We start from the raw sequence: 17,422 nt of genomic DNA, 5'->3' as shown, positions 1-17,422 counted from the left end.
TGCAAACATTCGTCATCTGAATCATGTTCTTCCTCTGAGGAGAAAGTAGCCTCTTCGTCGCTGTCCAGAACCATCTGAAGTGCTTCTTCACCCGTGTAGCGTGCCATCATGCAAACGTGCAGAAAAAATAAGTAATTCTATGATGAAGCTTGACATTTTATGCCATTTCTTGGGGTCGTGTACATAATACCGGCTCACCTCAGTTAATTTCCATATGAACTGCGCGAGTGAGGCGGGAATACATTATCTATAATGAGATGATACAGGAGAAACCGGACCACTCCTTACTTTCATACAGATTACATAAAAAGAGATTATTTGTTTTTGACTTGAATTTGTTAATTTAAAAGTAGACATTTCAAGCTTTCTATACATATATTTATCTTGTCTTTGAGGCAAGTATACGCTGAGATTCGGGTTGATTTATTTATGTGTCTGTGAAGAGAGGTGACTCACCGATCTCGAGTCCCACGGAGGAGATCGGAAGGATACAAAAGAGGAGCGACGACAGAGAGGACCAGGCCTGGGTTTTATTTTGTGTGTTTGGGTTTTGTTTGTGCCCCTAACGGTCGACTGCCGCGCTGTTTTATGTTTATTTGGTTATTAAAGTTTTATTTGAGTGTTCACTGGTTCCCGCTTCCTTCTTCCCGTGATAATGGAGTTTTTATATTGTTACACGCATATCTGCGTTTGTCGACCCCTAAGGGTTAAAGCACACCAGATGTGATTATACTGCTTATAATGCAGTACACGTAGCAAGGTGTACTGCAGGAGTTGTTAGATCTTGATTTCTGCAGAGAAAAAAATTATGAGGTATGATTATATTTATTTAAGTGCTAATTATCCTCTAATTAAAAAAAACACAACTTGATCCTAGAGAATTAGTTAATTACAAACTGATCTCAAATCTCTTTTTTCTGTCAAATACACTAGAAAAAAAAAAGTGAAAGTGACGTGACGTGACATACAGCCAAGTATGGAGACCCATACTCGGAATTCCTCCTCATCAAACAAACCAAAAAAACACAAACACAACAGCAAACAAAAAACACACACCGTGAACACACACCCGGAGCAGTGGGCAGCCATTTATGCTGCGGCGCCCAGGGAGCAGTTGGGGGTTCGGTGCCTTGCTCAAGGACACCTCAGTCGTGGTATTGAAAAGGCAATATCTTCACAACTATGGTCCTTCTTAGAGAAAAATGGTATCTGATGATTTTCAGTAAGGATTTAGACCCTGTCATAGTACTGAAACTGCTCTCATCAGAGTTACAAATGACAAGGTCTTATCATCCGATCGTGGTTGTACCTCTCTATTAGTGCTACTGGATCTTAGCACTGCATTTGACACTATTGACCACAACATTCTTTTGAGTAGACTAGAAAATTATGTTGGCATTAGTGTAATTGCATTTACATGGTTCAAATCATACTTATCTGACCGTCATCAGTTCATAGCAGTGAATGAAGAGGTATCATAACGATCACAAGTCCAGTATGGAGTACCACAGCACTCAGTGTTGTCCTGTTAGGTGTAGGCAAGGTTGTTGCATGTTTCCTCTGTGTGATATCATCGTGCCACTGATGCAGGTAGCACAGTTTATCAGCCAGGAAGGGAGGAGGAGAATAAAAACTCTCTGTGCAGCTGTAGTGGATGAGGAGTGTCACGCGATCATATACTATTATGGTTGAACTGTCTTCAATTAAAAAGCATAAAATAAAGACTACAGCAACAAGTTCTATAGAAGAGAGTAAGCCACAAGCACTGGCACCATCTTGGTATTTAGGCACAGGAATTGAATAAAGTAATCAAGTTTATTATAACATTAACTATTCTTCACTGTATAAATTAAATATACTCTCTCGTGCCGTGCCCAGAAGAAACGGCTGTTGGTTTTAAACTGGTTTTTGTTTGAGTGAGTGCTGACAAGCCCTCATGCTTCCCTTTTTCTTTGTTTATAAAGAAGTGTCAATAAAAGGACAAATTCTGTTTCACAGCTGCTCTCGGACCCTGCCTCCGTTATTCCACACTGGGAAGACAAGAATTTGTTACAAGACTCTATAGGTTGCTGATGTGGTAATTGCTAATGAATGGTTTTGTTCTTCATGGGTCAGTTAAGCTCCTAGTTAAACATGAATTAATGCATATTAATGCACCTGTATTTTAAAGTGTTTCCATTTCATTCTTCATAACTGGAAAAATGCAATACAAAATTTTTGGTTTTCCAGGATGTGTAGGAACCCTAAATATTGTACTGATTACTTTTTCATATTTTTTTAAGGAGACACTGTCTGCCAAGTGTCATTGTAAAAAAAAAAAAAAAAAAAAAAACTGATCCTTTCATACTACAATATAAACAGGGGAAAATATTGACTAGCAGAGTCACCTATTCATTCACGTTAACACATTGAACACAGAGAATGAGTAAAGCCAAACCTCAGTATGTTAAGTTGACAGTGTGAACTCTTCAGTCCGGCAGAAAGTAGTGTTACTCCTGAATCCTTTAGGTGATTGTTACTCAGGTCCAGCTCTCTCAGATAAGAGTTTGATGATTGTAGAGCTGAACACAAACTTTCACAGTGCTGATCAGAGAGATCACAGCCATTGAATCTGCCAAAACAGAATATTAGTTTATAGAATATTAGTCACATTTTTTTTCAATGTTCAGTGTTTCTACACATTTTACCTTAGGACAGCAAGATATTTCTCATAGTATTTTGACATTCAATTGTTTAGTGATGTAGAATGATGTAGAATAAAACGTATGACCAAACAGCAGTGAGTGAAATTACTCACAGGGCTTTTCTGCAGCATCTCACAGCTGGAACAAGTCTTGTGTAGTTTGAAGATGATGTGAACCTCTTTGGGTTGAACTCATCCAGCATCTTATCTGACATCAGCAGTATGTAGATCAGTATTGTGCACATTGAAGATGAGAGTTCTCTTCCTGGATGTGCATCTGAACCGAGGTATCTCTGGATTTCCTCATACAAAGAATGGTCCTTGATCTCAAGTAAGCAGTAAAATAGGTTGACAGAAGCTTCATCTGAGATGAAGTACCCATCTTGTACTCGTTTAATGTATTCAGCTGTTTTTGTGATGCTCTCTGTGGTGTCTTCAGTGTGTGTGATCAGACCTTGGAGCAAGTTTTGACTAGATTCCAGTGAAATTCCCATCAGAAACCGCAGGAACAGGTCCAGATGTCCTCTCTCACTCTGCATTGCTTTATCAACAGCCTTCTGCAGTAGCTCCTGCAATGTGATATTTTCCTTGGGCTTATCAAAGAAAAACTGGAGCTCCTGCATGTTCTTGTTCAGGTAGCAGAGGAACACATGCACTGCAGCGAGGAATTCTTGAACACTCAGGTGCACAAAGCAGAAGACCTTCATCTCATGAAGTCCATCTTCCATCTTTAAGATCTCAGTGATCATTCCTGTGAACTCAGTATCTTTACTCACATCAATACCACATTCTTCTAGATCTTCCTCATAGAACACAATGTTTTCCTTTTTCAGCTGTTCAAACGCTAGCTTGGCTAACCTCCAAATTATTTCTCTATTTGAATGTAAGAGCTTAGTACGTTGTCTTTCTTCTTGTTCATCATACTTCTGGTTCTTCATGTTCATCTGTACCAGCAGGAAGTGAATGTACATTTCAGTGAGTGTCGTGCTGATGTTCTCTGCACTGTTCTTGATGAGAAAATTCTGCAGTACTGTGGCTGTGATCCAGCAGAACACAGGAATATGGCACATGATGTACAGACAATGAGACGACTTAATGTGTGAGATGATTCTGGAGGCTTGAGTTTCATCTGTGATTCTCTTTCTGAAGTACTCCTCCTTCTGTTCATCAGTGAATCCTCGCACCTCTGTGAACAAACCTACATACTGAGGAGGGATTTGATTGGCTGCTGCTGGTCGTGAGGTCACCCACACAAGAGCTGATGGAAGCAGTTTCCCTTTTAGCAGACTTGTAAACAGCACACCTACAGATGATTTTTCTTCAAAACTCAGCAGAATTCCACTTTTAAAGTTAAAAAAATGTTGACTCTCATCAAGTCCATCAAATATAAATAGATTACATTTGCTGTTTAACTTTAATTTAATAGATTTTCCCAGTTCCTTCAGTTCGGGATAAAATACCTGCAGAAACTCATGAAGATTGACCTCTCTGTCTTTCAACATGTTTATCTCTCGAAATGGAAGAAGGAACACACAGTCTATATTCTGATTGGCCTTTCCTTCTGCCCAGTCTAGGATGAATTTTTGCACAGAAACAGTTTTTTCCAATGCCAGCGATGCCCTTGGTCAGCACAATGTTTTTGTCACTGTTTTCCCCCGCAATAAGCTGAACATATCATTGCATTTGATTGGTTTGCCCTGTGTTGTTTTGTTCTTGAATGCAACATCAATCTTCAGAATCTCATGTTCCTGATTCACGTCTTCAAAATCTCCCTCTGTGATGAACAGTTCTGTAAAAACATCATTGAGACGTCCCCTATTTTCTTTTATGTTCTCAAAAATATGTTCTGCTTTCTTCTTCATGTTGGTTTTGTGAGTTTCCAAGAATTTTTTAAGCCTTAAAAATTCTGTAATAAAAAAAAAATCAATAAAAAGACAAAAATCATAAATAGGATTGAATAAATAGCACTTTTTATATATATATATATATATATATATATATATATATATATATATATATATATATATATATATATATATATAAACGCTGCCTTCACGTTATTTTATTTTGGGGGTGTTCATTATCAGGTATCTTATAATTATTGTGTAGAATCACATGAGATATTAATTAATAAACTCTCTGCGGCTATCATCCATTTAGTTTAACACCTGTAGGGTTAATTCTGTTGTTTTGGGTGTTTTAATGTTTTCTTTATTAAGATTTTCTTACCATGGGAAATTGGAGTAGTGTGTAGTTGTATTTCAGGCATTACTATATATTTGTAAAATGTATGGCTGTAAAAAGCCTTGATTACGTATGTAACCCTCATTCCCTGACAGAGGGAATGGAGACGTTATGTCGATAACTAACTAATGGTTATGAATTATGGGAGCCCAGTCACCTCTGAGTTATACAAGAAACAGCCAAAGAATATTGGCGAGTGGAAATTGCATGCAAAGCCACTCTCCATACACACGGGTATATAAGATGGTTGCGTGCATCAATTCATTCAGATTTGTGCTGAAGACCCGAGAATGCATCTGGGACATTCAGCTGTAGTTCAAGGTTGTGGCAAGAGGGATGTAACGTACCCATTCCCTCCTTGAGGATTCCATATGTAACTGAGACCTTCCCTTTCAGTCAGTCACGTTAGACATTGCGTTAATAACTGACATTATGGGGTCCCTATGGAAAAAGCCACAACCAATGAACTGTGTTATGAAATTTAGCGATGCAGGTGCTGGCAAGAAGAAGCGTGCCTAGACAGATGCAGCTGCAAACCATAACACTCCCAAAGCCCAAAGTAAGCCCTTGTCTAAAGAAAGACAGCAAAACTTAGTATGAAAACGACAGTTCATCCTTGGGAAAATGTAGAGCCACATTCTACCCAAGAAGAGGTGACAAGTGGAAATACACATATGAGCTGACCAAGAGACAGTACTACATATGGAGAGTCCACTGTGATGGTTCCTACCTTAACAAACAGGAGACCACACAACAGAGGTGAGAGCAAGTCACACATGTGCAAGTCACAAGTAAGTCTCAAGTCTTAACCTTCAAGTCTCAAGCAAGTCCAAGTCAATTTCTGTGAGACTCAAATCAAGTCAAGTCACTGCTTATGTCAAGCAATTCAAGTCAAGTCATAGCTTGGGTCGAGCAAGTCACTGACAAGTCATACAAATGTTTGATGATTTAACTGAATTTATATGAGTATCCCTGTTCACCTGTGCTGGCAGCCCATTGTTTTTCTACAAAAGAAACGCCGCAGGAGACGTGGCAAACGAGGTGGTGTTGCTAGCAGACTAAAAGCCGGATTGGATATTTCCGATTGCCGCTACCACCGCTGTTGGATTCGGCCTATTGTCCCTAGCTCTTTTGATGTGCCTATGCTGTGCTCTCTTTCCCAGTTTCGTCGGAGTGGAGTGCATCCACAGCTTTTGCGCCAGCTAAACAGAGGACATCAAACAGTGAGTGATCCACCGCTGCTCAGGATGGCCTTACTCAACGTGTGGTCTGTGGTAAACGACCTTTGTTTCACATGACTTTTTTTACCTCAAGGTAACTGGATTTCATTATCATGATAGAAACCTCGAGCAAAGTGGGGGATTTTAGTCCCTTCTCTGAACTTGTTCCACAAAACTGTTAATTTTTTAGCTTTCAACGATCATCTAAACGCAGGGAAGGACTGGCAGCTGTTTTTCAAAAATAGCTTTCATTGTCACGCTATTCCTACAGATCCCTGTAAGGTTCTATTACTCTTAATAAACTTGGAAAATCCAGTACTGTGCGTAGTTGTCTATCGACCTCCACAGCCTAACAATACTTTTTTGAATTAATTTGCAGAGTTCATTGGGAATGTTGCAACAAAGTATGAAAAGATTTTATTATTGGGTGATTTTAACATTCATGTTTGTTGCCTTGGTAAACCGTTATCCAAGGACTTGCAATCTTGTGGACTCTTTCAGTTTCTCTCAATGGGTGCAAGGTCCGACGCATAATAACCTTGGACCTTGGATCTGATTTTCTCACATGGTCTTTCTATCACGAACTTGGAAATTAATGACACTGGCTTTTCTGATCATCTGTGATATTCGGTACTACTTTTCCTCGCACATCTAGTGAAAGTTCCTGTCCTGGCCCGATCATCTCGTTATTTTTCTCCGACAGCCTGTGAGGATTTTGTGGCTGCATACACAGCTGTTGCATCATCTTTGGACGAGTTTCGGACTTCAGAATATAATGCTGCTAAGTATTTCAATCATTTTAGTAACTCTTGTTTGAACATTGTTAACAACATTGCTCCTTTAAAATTTAAGCGTTCTAAAGAAAAATCTGCGCCCTGGTTTAATGACTCTATTCGTTCACTCAGACGAGTATGTAGAAGGGCTGAGCGCAAATTTCGTAAGGACAGACTGCAAGTGTCGTAGTTAGCTAAATCCAAATTCCTTACTGATATTGTCACAAAAAATTGTCAGAGTCCCAGGATCATCTTTTCAACTATAGATTCTGTTTTAAACCCTGCTGTAAATGTTTTCTCTGATGTGTCTGATTCTCTATTTGAAAACTTTCTGTCTTTCTTTGTTGATAAAACAAAATTGTCAACACCTCAATCTCTGCAGACGTCACATGCCTTTTCTGAAATAACCAGTTGCTCAGTCACCTAGAGTGTGTTTGATCAAATTTCCTTACAAACCTTTAAAGATATTATTGCACATTTAAAATCCACCTCCTGTCATTATGATTTTATTCCTTCACATATTTGAGAGTAAATTGTAGATATCGTAGAGCCTGATCTTCTGTTTTTTATCAATATCTGAGTACTGGTATGGTCCCTGACTGTCTAAAACATGCTTCCATCACTCCTTTTTAGAAGAAACCCAATCTTTATGTTTCTGTGCTAAGTAATTTTAGACCGATTTCCAATCTCCCATTTATTTCAAAAGTTTTAGAAAAGGTGGTACTCACTCAACTACAGTCTTTTTTGAGTTCAAACTCAGTATACGAAACTTTTCAGTCAGGTTATAGAAAATGACATAGTACTGAATCTGCATTATTGAAAGTTACAAACGATATAATTATGCTGTCTACTGATAATGGGAATGCTGTTGCTTTGGTCCCTTTAGATCTCAGTTCAGAATTTGATATGGTTGATCATAAAATTTTAATTTCTAGATTGGAAAGTTAGGTAGGCATTCAGGGAATCGTTCTAAACCGGTTTCGGTCATATTTAACAAATAGGAAGTTTTCTGTACAGTAGGTGGCCAACCAAAAGTAGCTTTTTGCCGCCGCGAGTGAAAAATGAAAGAAAAACACTGTAGTTAAAATATTGAATATTCACAGATGAATGTTTAGACAAGAAAACATTGGTTTATTAATAAATAATAATAATGTCTCCTTTTTCACAATTATTAGGCTACTTCTGCCTGTTCTTTGTGGCAAACTTAATGCATGTGCTTGAGCACGGAATATATTAAGGCTCATTATGGATTAGATGTTAATTTAATATAAACATGCGATTAGTTGAATAATTACTTAAATGAACGACTACTAGTAATTAGAAAAATCTTATGTGGGGGGCAGACCTATTAAATACCCTGTAGATATCTGATAAAGTTTTTAAAGCATTTTATACACGTTTGCATAAATTCTGAGAAGATTTTCGTGAATCCGGCCCCAGGTTTTGACTGTGAATGTCACATCAGTAACGAATTTCCCAGTAATGAAACTAAAAATAATTAGGCCTACATGATGTCTCGGGGCAGTTTCTTATTACTGCAATATATTTTTCCATTTGTATTGCCAAAACGACTGCAGCTTTGCCGCGGACAATTAAAACTGAAAACAGTAGCTAAAAAGCAACAAATACATTAAGAACAAATGATTTTGTCTATTTGGCAGATGCGCGTCTGTTTCGGCAGTTTCTTTGTCTCTCTCTCAGAGGAGAACATATTAACAAAAACATATTATACCGCGTTTCCACCAAAATTACCTGGAACAAATTTTACCAGGAACTTTTTTCCCCAGGAACTATTTTCCCCCCAGACCTGTTGCTTTCTGCATTTCCACCGTGGTCTAAAGTACCGTGAAGATTAGGCAAATAGTCTGGTGACATAGGTCTGCACGCGTTTCTCAATACAACAAAGTACGCATCCTTGGTAGTTCAGACTTTCAAATCATTGTTATTTGTGAATGTAGGCATTGAGGCAGGCTTTAAGACCAAGCAGAATCCTCTGCCAGCTGCTCCCGCTTCACAGTGAGTGCTACTGACCCAGCTTCACCGTCCACGTTTGGATTTTATAAAATCAGTTTGAGCGAATACAACTCATTAAAAAAAACACCAACATTTAGCAAGGCGGGAAAACACTAACTCAACCAAAATGAATATCAATTACATAATTCTAATAAATATAAATATAAAAAAAAAAAAAAAAAAAAAAAAGAAAAAAAAAAAAAAAAACCCACTGTAGGCTATTCTTAAACTTGGAGTTCATAATATTGACGTACAAATCCAAACACCAGAAGTAACCTACACTCTCGAAGTGTTCTTTCATTGAAAAGTATGCATTTTATTTATTCATAAATAAAATTGAGGGGTAAAATCGAGTAGTTTGCATCACTGGTAAAATCGAGTAGTTTGCATCACTGGATATAGCCATGGCCACCTTTCCAGAGCCTCGTCACATCAAGCCTTCCGTTCCAGCCCTTCCACCAATTACCTGTTTGTACCCAGGACAAAACAGGCTTAACCCGGAGATTGTAAAATCTCACAAAGGTTTTAGGTGTCGCCCAGCCCACAACTCTACAGATCTGCCAGAGTGCGCCAATGGCCGGCAGTTAGTGACACTCCAAATGGAATGAGCCTTCACACCCAAGGGACATGGCTCACATTGTGTATGGTTGCCAAGATAATGGCATCCACTAGACCAGCGGTTCTCAATTCCAGTCCTCGCACCCCACTGCTCTGCACATTTATGTCTCTTTTTGTTAACACACCTGATTCAGATAATCAGCTTGTTAGAAGTAAGCAGTGCATGAACTGTGTTCTGATTGACATGGTCTCTACACAGTGTTTACTTCACTTCGGAACATTCATTCACAGATTTGCGTTGCACAACGTCCGTCTGCACACATGGACAAGTGTGACATCATATACCTCTGTAAATCAATACAATTTAAATTAATGTCTCGCACACTTCAATGCACTTTGAATGGAACATATACGTTCGCTTCGAACTGGAATCATTGCGGAATAACCTGTGATGTCCACTTCGCAGGGCACTTATGTTCAAATAGAACAAATATCTGAAGCAATAAGAGAAACGTACATAATGTGCAGAGCAGTGGGGTGCGAGGACTGGAATTGAGAACCGATGCACTAGACAGTGGGCCAACTTCTGTTTGGAGACAGCCTTTTCCTTCTGATGACCTCCCAAGCATACATAATAAGTGTTTATTTCATTTAATTTAATTATCAAGTTAACTTCAATACATTTCAAACATCTAGACATACCTTCTGGTACACCTCTCACTTTGGCAAACCTGTCCACATGGGAAGTAGCCATATTTAAGCTAACATTTGCTCATGGCAGATTTCTCCATCTGGTTCTGACCTCATAGGGGAGGGAGAAAACCATGTATGTAAGTGTTTCCTTATAAGTCATATCTTTATTGTTTTTGAGCATTTAAAACTATAATGAAGTTATTATGGTTTTATCTTATCACCTGATTGTAAATTATAGAATTTTCCCCCTAACATGGTATGGTCCAAATATAGGAGGAGCCAAAGCTTTAAAAGGCAGCCATTTTAGGGGAGAGAAGGAGAGAAAAGGGTTGTATGGAGAGATTGAATTATGCTTGTATTTTTGGGCCTGGACATTGGCATAGCCAAACTTACATTTGATTGTATATTGTAAATAACTTTGATTTATTTCCATAAGTTTTTTTTTGTTATGTTCTGTTTTTGACTATTGCTACGTTGCACACTCTAGAGAACTATATGTTTGCACCCTGGGGATTAAAACCACTCTGAACTGTGCAATTTGTTCCCTGCTGTCTTATTTACACCTAGCTGCCGGTACATCCTAACACCGATACGAATCATCTCTGCACAAACGGCACCAAAGGGATGATAGCTGACGTACCTGTGGTGGGGCAGAAAGGGGGAGTGTGGGAGCCCAACACAAAAAGTGTAGCATCCCAAAGTAGAGGCAGAGAGTGTGGTGCAACTCTCGGAGTCTGAGTTTTTTAGCCTAGAGGCAATTAGCCACTTATAAAAGCATTTAGCTCTGAAGCAAAATCTGAGCTGATGCACGCTACTATCTTATATATCTGCACATATGGGGAGTGGCTTGGCATGTAAAATTCCACTCACTAATATAAATTGGCCATTTGTTGTACTACTCCGAGGTGATTGGGCTCCCAAGTGAGACCCAATAACATCAGTTAAAGATGTAACATTGAATGTGACTGACTGAAAGGGAACACTGTTGTATCTGTTGTTGACTCACCTTGTTTTTCTGCGTGTTTCTGTGCCGTCTCTGAGCATGTGTGTTGATTTGTGAGAAAAGATGCATAGAGAATGCAATAAATATACAAAATTAAACAGATAAATATTTAGTGAGATATTATTTCATAGCATTAAAATGGTACTAAATAACCAATACAAGGTTGCAAAATTATTAGTTTCTACAGAAAGTATTAATAGTGTCTTGTCATAGAGATGAAAATGTACCATTTCCAGCAGCATGTGAGCCATAAATGGTTACTGGTCCTGTGATGGTGTTTCCAGTCAATACAGGAACATTTACACTTGCACCTGTTTCAGCACTCACATCAACACTGACACCAGCCTGAGCACTGCTCCTCATCTGGACTAAGGAATTGTGAACTGAAAGAGAGATTTATTGTTTTTATTAAATATACATGCATTACAACTTGTTCATTGGTTCCCCCTTGTTTAGTCTCCTCAGCTGTGTCTTATCTTGTTAAGCCTGTTAGCACCGTTTAAACAGCCCCTGTTTCCCTTGTTACTTTGTGTCATGTTTCTGCTCCGTTGTTTTCCCATGTTCCATTTTATTTTTTTTACTTTCATTAGGCCTCGTTCATGAAACTTGTGTAAATATAAGAGTACATTCAGAGTAATTTGCATGTAAAACAAACATTACCGAGAAGTCTCCTCCCGATTTACAAAAACTTCGTAAACATCTGATTTGATAGTTAAACGTGTATGTAAATGAATTCCCATCATTCGTAAATTGGGCAAGCATGCACACTCATTCACAAGTACCACAATTCCGTCCATGAATTCCGACTGAAATTATATATGGGCATCATATTATGAAACGAAAGTAAGGATTTCGACATGTCCTCTTAAAAGCGAAGATGTAGAAATTAAAGTCTTATTTTCCGAAATGCATTCAAAACTCAACATTTTATTTTCAAGCATACATAGTGGATTATCAAATCTTAAAAAAAGATGAATCTTGGCAGCACATTGATGATGTGCATCCATTATTTTCTAAGAGGACCTAGACATCTATGGGTTGTACATAATGCCCCACAAACCTTCGCGACTGACATTGTCAAAAGCCTTGGTGAGATCCACGAAGATGGTGCACAGTTCACGATTCTGCTCTTGACACTTCTGGAGCTGTCGGGCTGTGAAGATCATATCCACCGTGCCATGCTCTTTACGGAAGCCGCACTGTGTCTCGGGTAGTAGACCCTGTTCCAGGTTGTCAGTCAGGCGATTCAGCAACACTCGCACAAGGATCTTGCCTGCGATGGAAAGCAGTGATATACTTCTATGATTATCGTAGACTTGTCGATTTCCTTTCCTCTTATAAAGGTGTACAATGGACATGTCTTTCAGTTCCTGAGGAATGGATCCTTGATTCCAGAAGGACTGGAACAGCTGAGTGACTTTGTCGACAAGAACTGAACCACCAGCCTTATAGACTTTCGATGGGATCATGTCAGATCCTGGGGCCTTGCCACTGGACATCTGGCTGATGGCCTGTAAGGTTTCAGTCTCTGATGGTGGGACATTCAGGCTGTAGATGATATCCACCTGGGGCATTCTGTCAATCACCTCATTATTGATGAAAGTTGGGTGGTTCAGTATGGATTGGAAGTGCTCAGCCCAACGCTGTAGAATCAGAGTCTTTGGCACTCAACCAGGAGTCCTGCATCTTGCAAAGCTTTCTCTGTACGGTCCTGCTAGTGTTATTGAAGCCATTTTTCTTGACTGTTGATGATGGATCGTTCTGATGAGCACGGTGAAGGCGGTACTTTTTAGCAAATAGGGCCTTGATCTCTTCATTCTTTTCGTCAATCCAGTCCTGCTGTTTCCTGTGTGAAGGTCCAAGAACCTTTAATGCAGAATAATTCACAATATCCTGGAAGCGTTCCCAGACCTTCTCAGTAGTTCCCTCTAATTGCAGTTGGTTGTCAAGATCTTCTATTAGTGAAACTGCTGTGTTGGGATTCCTCAGTTTGCTGATCTTTTTAATCACAGCTTTGTTTCCCTGCGGACATCTCTTTGGCTTGATGTAAAGGCTTAATTTGGAGATGATGAGTCTGTGGTCAGTCCAACAGTTAGCATTCTGCATGGCCTTGGTCACCCTTACATCCTCTGACTGTCTTTCCTCCACACAATGACAATAAGATCAATAAGATCAATAATCAATAAGATACCAGTGCTTGGAGCTTGGGTGCATCCAGGACGTCTTTTTGCGAGTGGACAGTCGGAAGATGGTATTGGTGATGGTCAGATCATGACACATGTCTTCAGTAGAAGTAGGCCATTGCCGATTCCATTTTTTCCAACGACACCATCCCAGGCAGAGTGATCGGACCCTACTCTCGCGTTGAAGTTGGCAAGTAGAATCAGCCTGTCGGTGCGCTTCACGGATGAGAGTAGGACATCGAGATCTTCATAAAACTTGTCCTTTACTTCATCTGAATTCGTCAGTGTTGGTGCGTAGGCGCTGATCAGTGTGGCTAGCTTTCCACTCGGTAGTGGGAGATGCAGTGTCATGAGTCGATCGTTCACGCCCTTAGGAAAACTGGCAAGTTTGCGGAAAGATAAATCTTAACTGCAAAGCCAACTCCAGATTCACGATGTTCGTCAGTGCTGCGTCCACACAAGAAGAATGTGAAACTCCCTCCTGTTTCTGTGAGATGACCTTCGTTGGCTAGGCAAGTTTCACACAGGGCCGCAATATCGATGTTAAATCTTGCAAGCTCTCTTGCAACCAGGGCTGTTCTTCTTTCTGAGGGGTTGTGTTGTAGCGTGTGTACGTTCCATGTGCCAATAGTGAGTGGTGTCACCTAGCGTTTTGTTTGAAGTTTTGTTGTTCGACTGCATGAGATGGGATCCCCTCCAGCCACGGTATGGTGGCCAGGGTTCTGTGAAGCAAACAATGTTTAGGGCACCTTTTCTAGCCCCTTCCTCTATACTACGGAGGTGAGCAGTGCGGTCCTAAAGAGAGCTGCTCAGTCACTCAGGTAGATGCCAAATCCAGCTAGTGCTTTGGTCAGCAAGAAGACAGCCATTAGACCTGAGCCACCTGTGTGCAGGTCCGCGGCTACAGCTTCCAGTGAATCCACACCTGCTGCTTCTTCGTTCGCCTATTGCCACAGGACTTTAAGGTTTACAGGAGTTGGGGGATGTCAATATGACAAGACTTGCACATGGATTGCATTAAAGTGAGGGAGAGGTGCGCATAGTTAGCCTCATTCTCTCTTCCCAGAATACATCTTGCTCTAGTGGGTGCAGTGGTTGACCGGGGCGTCTTTTGTGTCTTGCCGTGCTCTTAGCATACCGTGACGCTTGCAGAAACCTCCCTCATGACCGTTGATCCTATTTTGATAGGCCTCATCTGCTCAATCTGCCGGAGTCTGTCTTCACATGCTCGGGACAGACAAGTCCCTATCTCGCCAAAGGTCTATGACCCATTGGCTACCCTCAACCTGGTTTGGCCAGCCTGTCGAAGCTGTTGCCTGGGGTGTGGCCGCTGCGCGTGCTACAGCTAACTGGGAGCCACAGTTGAGAGCTGAGAGACAGTGACATTACAGATGCTGTTAATGCGGTTTCATCCAGGTGGATGCTGCACACTGGTGGTGGTTGAGGAGATACACCTCTTCTATGTAAAGTAAGGAATTTAAATGTAAGGAATTATTATTATTATTATTATTATTATTATTATTATTATTATCATTATCTGTTAGTAAGTCTGCACGGTCTCTAAAAATATGTATTTTGTGCAGCACTCTGTCTGCCAAATCTAGCAATAGTGCTATATCACCCATAGGAAATGTTTATTGTTATGCCTCATTCTGGTCATTTTATAGAAAACCATTTCTGTAATAATTAAGAGACTAATTGGTACATCATTAACAAAAGTAATTACTTATTTGATAAAACTGTTACATTTGCCTATTATATATTTTTTTGTTTACCAACTAACATTTGTAAAATACAAACACTTTCATGAATCCCAAAATTTACATCACAACGGCTTTACGAATGGTTTACACAAAAGATTGTTCTGCTCGTGTTTCATGAATGAGGCCCATTGTGCTTTTGTGTTTTGTTTTCATTCATGAAATTCCCTGCAGCTAGATCCACATCTCCATCTGTCTTCTCTTGCTCCAACATATTACGTACAATATATGTGTATATATAATAGTAGCAGTGTAGGGCAAGCTACTAGGTTTTGCATCTTTGCTTCAGCTCATGTTTGATAATAAACTTCATGAGTCTGACTTTGAGTCTTGTTGTGCTAATGCTGGTTCAGTTTATTAATACAATTAACAGAAGTTACACCTAAATGTTAAGTGAGCAATAAAATGTGTTTGAAAATATTTTGAACTTCAGGTCACTGTAACAGCCATAGGATCTTTAAAAAGCTTTTGTGTTCACTTTCAATTATTCTGAAACAAACTAAACCTGTTGATGGTATTGACAGTCATTCTGGGATGACAATTCAAATCCTGCATGTACTAATCTAGAGGTTGTACACTGACGGTTTGCATTGCAATTAGTGTCATGCTGAATTCATCCAGTAGCTGATATTTGCAGCTGTGGTTACCTTTAAGTTTATTCTCTAAATCTTCAGCCAGATGGTTCAGTTTCATCTTTCTCAAGATATTCAGTGTGATCTTCATGGCTCTTTCTGGTCCACAACATGCCATCATCAGATCCACTGTGACAACGGTGTCTGCATTCTCTAGATCTACAGCTGAAGCATGAGCATCTTGCTTTAAGTGCCAATTAAACCTCTTCAGTTTTTCTCTGTCTAGAGCATCCAGTGTTTCCAGAAGCTGCTCTGATGTCATCTTCTGTAGGATAAGAAAAAAAAAATCCTTTTACCATACTAGCAGAACAACACTTAAAACAGCAGGTCAACAAACATGGTGATGGCCCTATACTGAAATGTATGGGGGGATGGGCTTTTATTTTATCAAATAATAACACAAAACAAACAAAAAGTATCCCACTGGGGGAAAAGTACTCAGGCAGGCAAGGTATGACTAGGGCTGTGTTATAGTGCATTTTTTATGCCCTTCACTCACTAACTTCCCTGCACCTCACTTGGATGCACATCACTGAATACATTGCATGAGTGCCCACTACTGGAGTAAACCTTTGCAATGGGCTGAACTGGAATGTCCTAAGCCCTTGATCACTTGGAATCTGCTATGAAGTTTTTTTTTTTTTTTTTCCATTAAGAAGTCGTTTGATGCCATTCTATATGTGTATATATATATATATATGATTGGGCTGTTATAAATATTTTGAAAAATCATTCATATATTATAGATATATATATATATATGATTGGGCTGTTATAAATGTTTTGAAAAATCATTCATATATTATAGAGTTGTCTGGGGTGGGGATGAATTAAACGCGATCTGCGATGACATCATAAGCATTGCATTGTGGTCTATGAAGTGGCCTGAAGTACGCATATGAAATAAACTCGTTCCCTCTATCAAAATCGAGGGGTCAAGTGTCTTTCCATATAAACTTCCCTCGTTCACTTCACAAAGTGGAATGCACTTCAAAATGGCACCGGATATTACCCCGAGGGGAAGTGCTTAAGGAAGTTTACGCGTGCGTGTCTAAAAGTAAAGTGGAACACAGCCTAGATAGAGCACAGCAAGGGAACTCCAAACGAGGAGAGTAACGAGGGAGGACAGGTGGGGTAAATTAATCAATAATAAAGAAACAGGAGGGGTGGGGTTAGACAATAGACAGGAGAACACATGGCACATAGAAACAAACACAAAAGCTATCCGGACAATGAGAGCTCCCATAGACTGCACATCCACACAAAATACAACCAAACTGCATACTACACAGAATATAAGAATGCAAGACACGAGCACATGGTGAGGGAATGGACACTCAGCCTGTGCACTCACAATGAAAGGCAAAACATGGTGCATGAATGTATGAGCCCTGGCACTGAACTGAACCTGCTCCACACATACCACATAATATCATGCAGATGATGGAGCACATGGAGCAAGCGGACTCAAATTTGCACTTCCCTTGTTTAGGTTCTGTTTTGCCTTGTTCCCTGTGGTGCCTTGTTTTCCCATAGCTACCCTCATTTGTTGCCATTGTGATTCATTTGACCACTTAGGATTAATTTGATTTTTCTATCCACCCCTTTATCCCAGTCTTTCAATCTCAAAGACGAAAAAACTAGATAATTAAAGGAAATA

At 39.7% G+C, this 17,422-nt stretch overlaps 1 protein-coding gene across 1 annotated transcript in view; it reads right to left on the bottom strand.

Annotated features, from left to right (window-relative positions):
• LOC109098242 (NACHT, LRR and PYD domains-containing protein 3-like) overlaps positions 1–17,422 on the bottom strand; it is a 59,628-nt gene that overhangs the window by 32,075 nt on the left and 10,131 nt on the right. Inside the window, 7 exon segments of the mRNA XM_042746686.1 lie at positions 2,438–2,611; positions 2,798–4,284; positions 4,286–4,330; positions 4,333–4,589; positions 11,191–11,220; positions 11,415–11,570; positions 15,778–16,027. Coding sequence (XP_042602620.1) covers positions 2,438–2,611; positions 2,798–4,284; positions 4,286–4,330; positions 4,333–4,589; positions 11,191–11,220; positions 11,415–11,570; positions 15,778–16,024 — 2,396 coding nt within the window. The 5' untranslated portion in view covers positions 16,025–16,027.

The sequence above is a fragment of the Cyprinus carpio genome, chromosome A4 (genome assembly GCF_018340385.1).
Source record: "Cyprinus carpio isolate SPL01 chromosome A4, ASM1834038v1, whole genome shotgun sequence".
In the NCBI taxonomy this organism is placed as follows: Eukaryota; Metazoa; Chordata; class Actinopteri; order Cypriniformes; family Cyprinidae; genus Cyprinus; species Cyprinus carpio.
The sequence above is the reverse complement of the archived record's forward strand: the minus strand, read 5'-3'. Positions and strand labels throughout refer to the sequence as shown.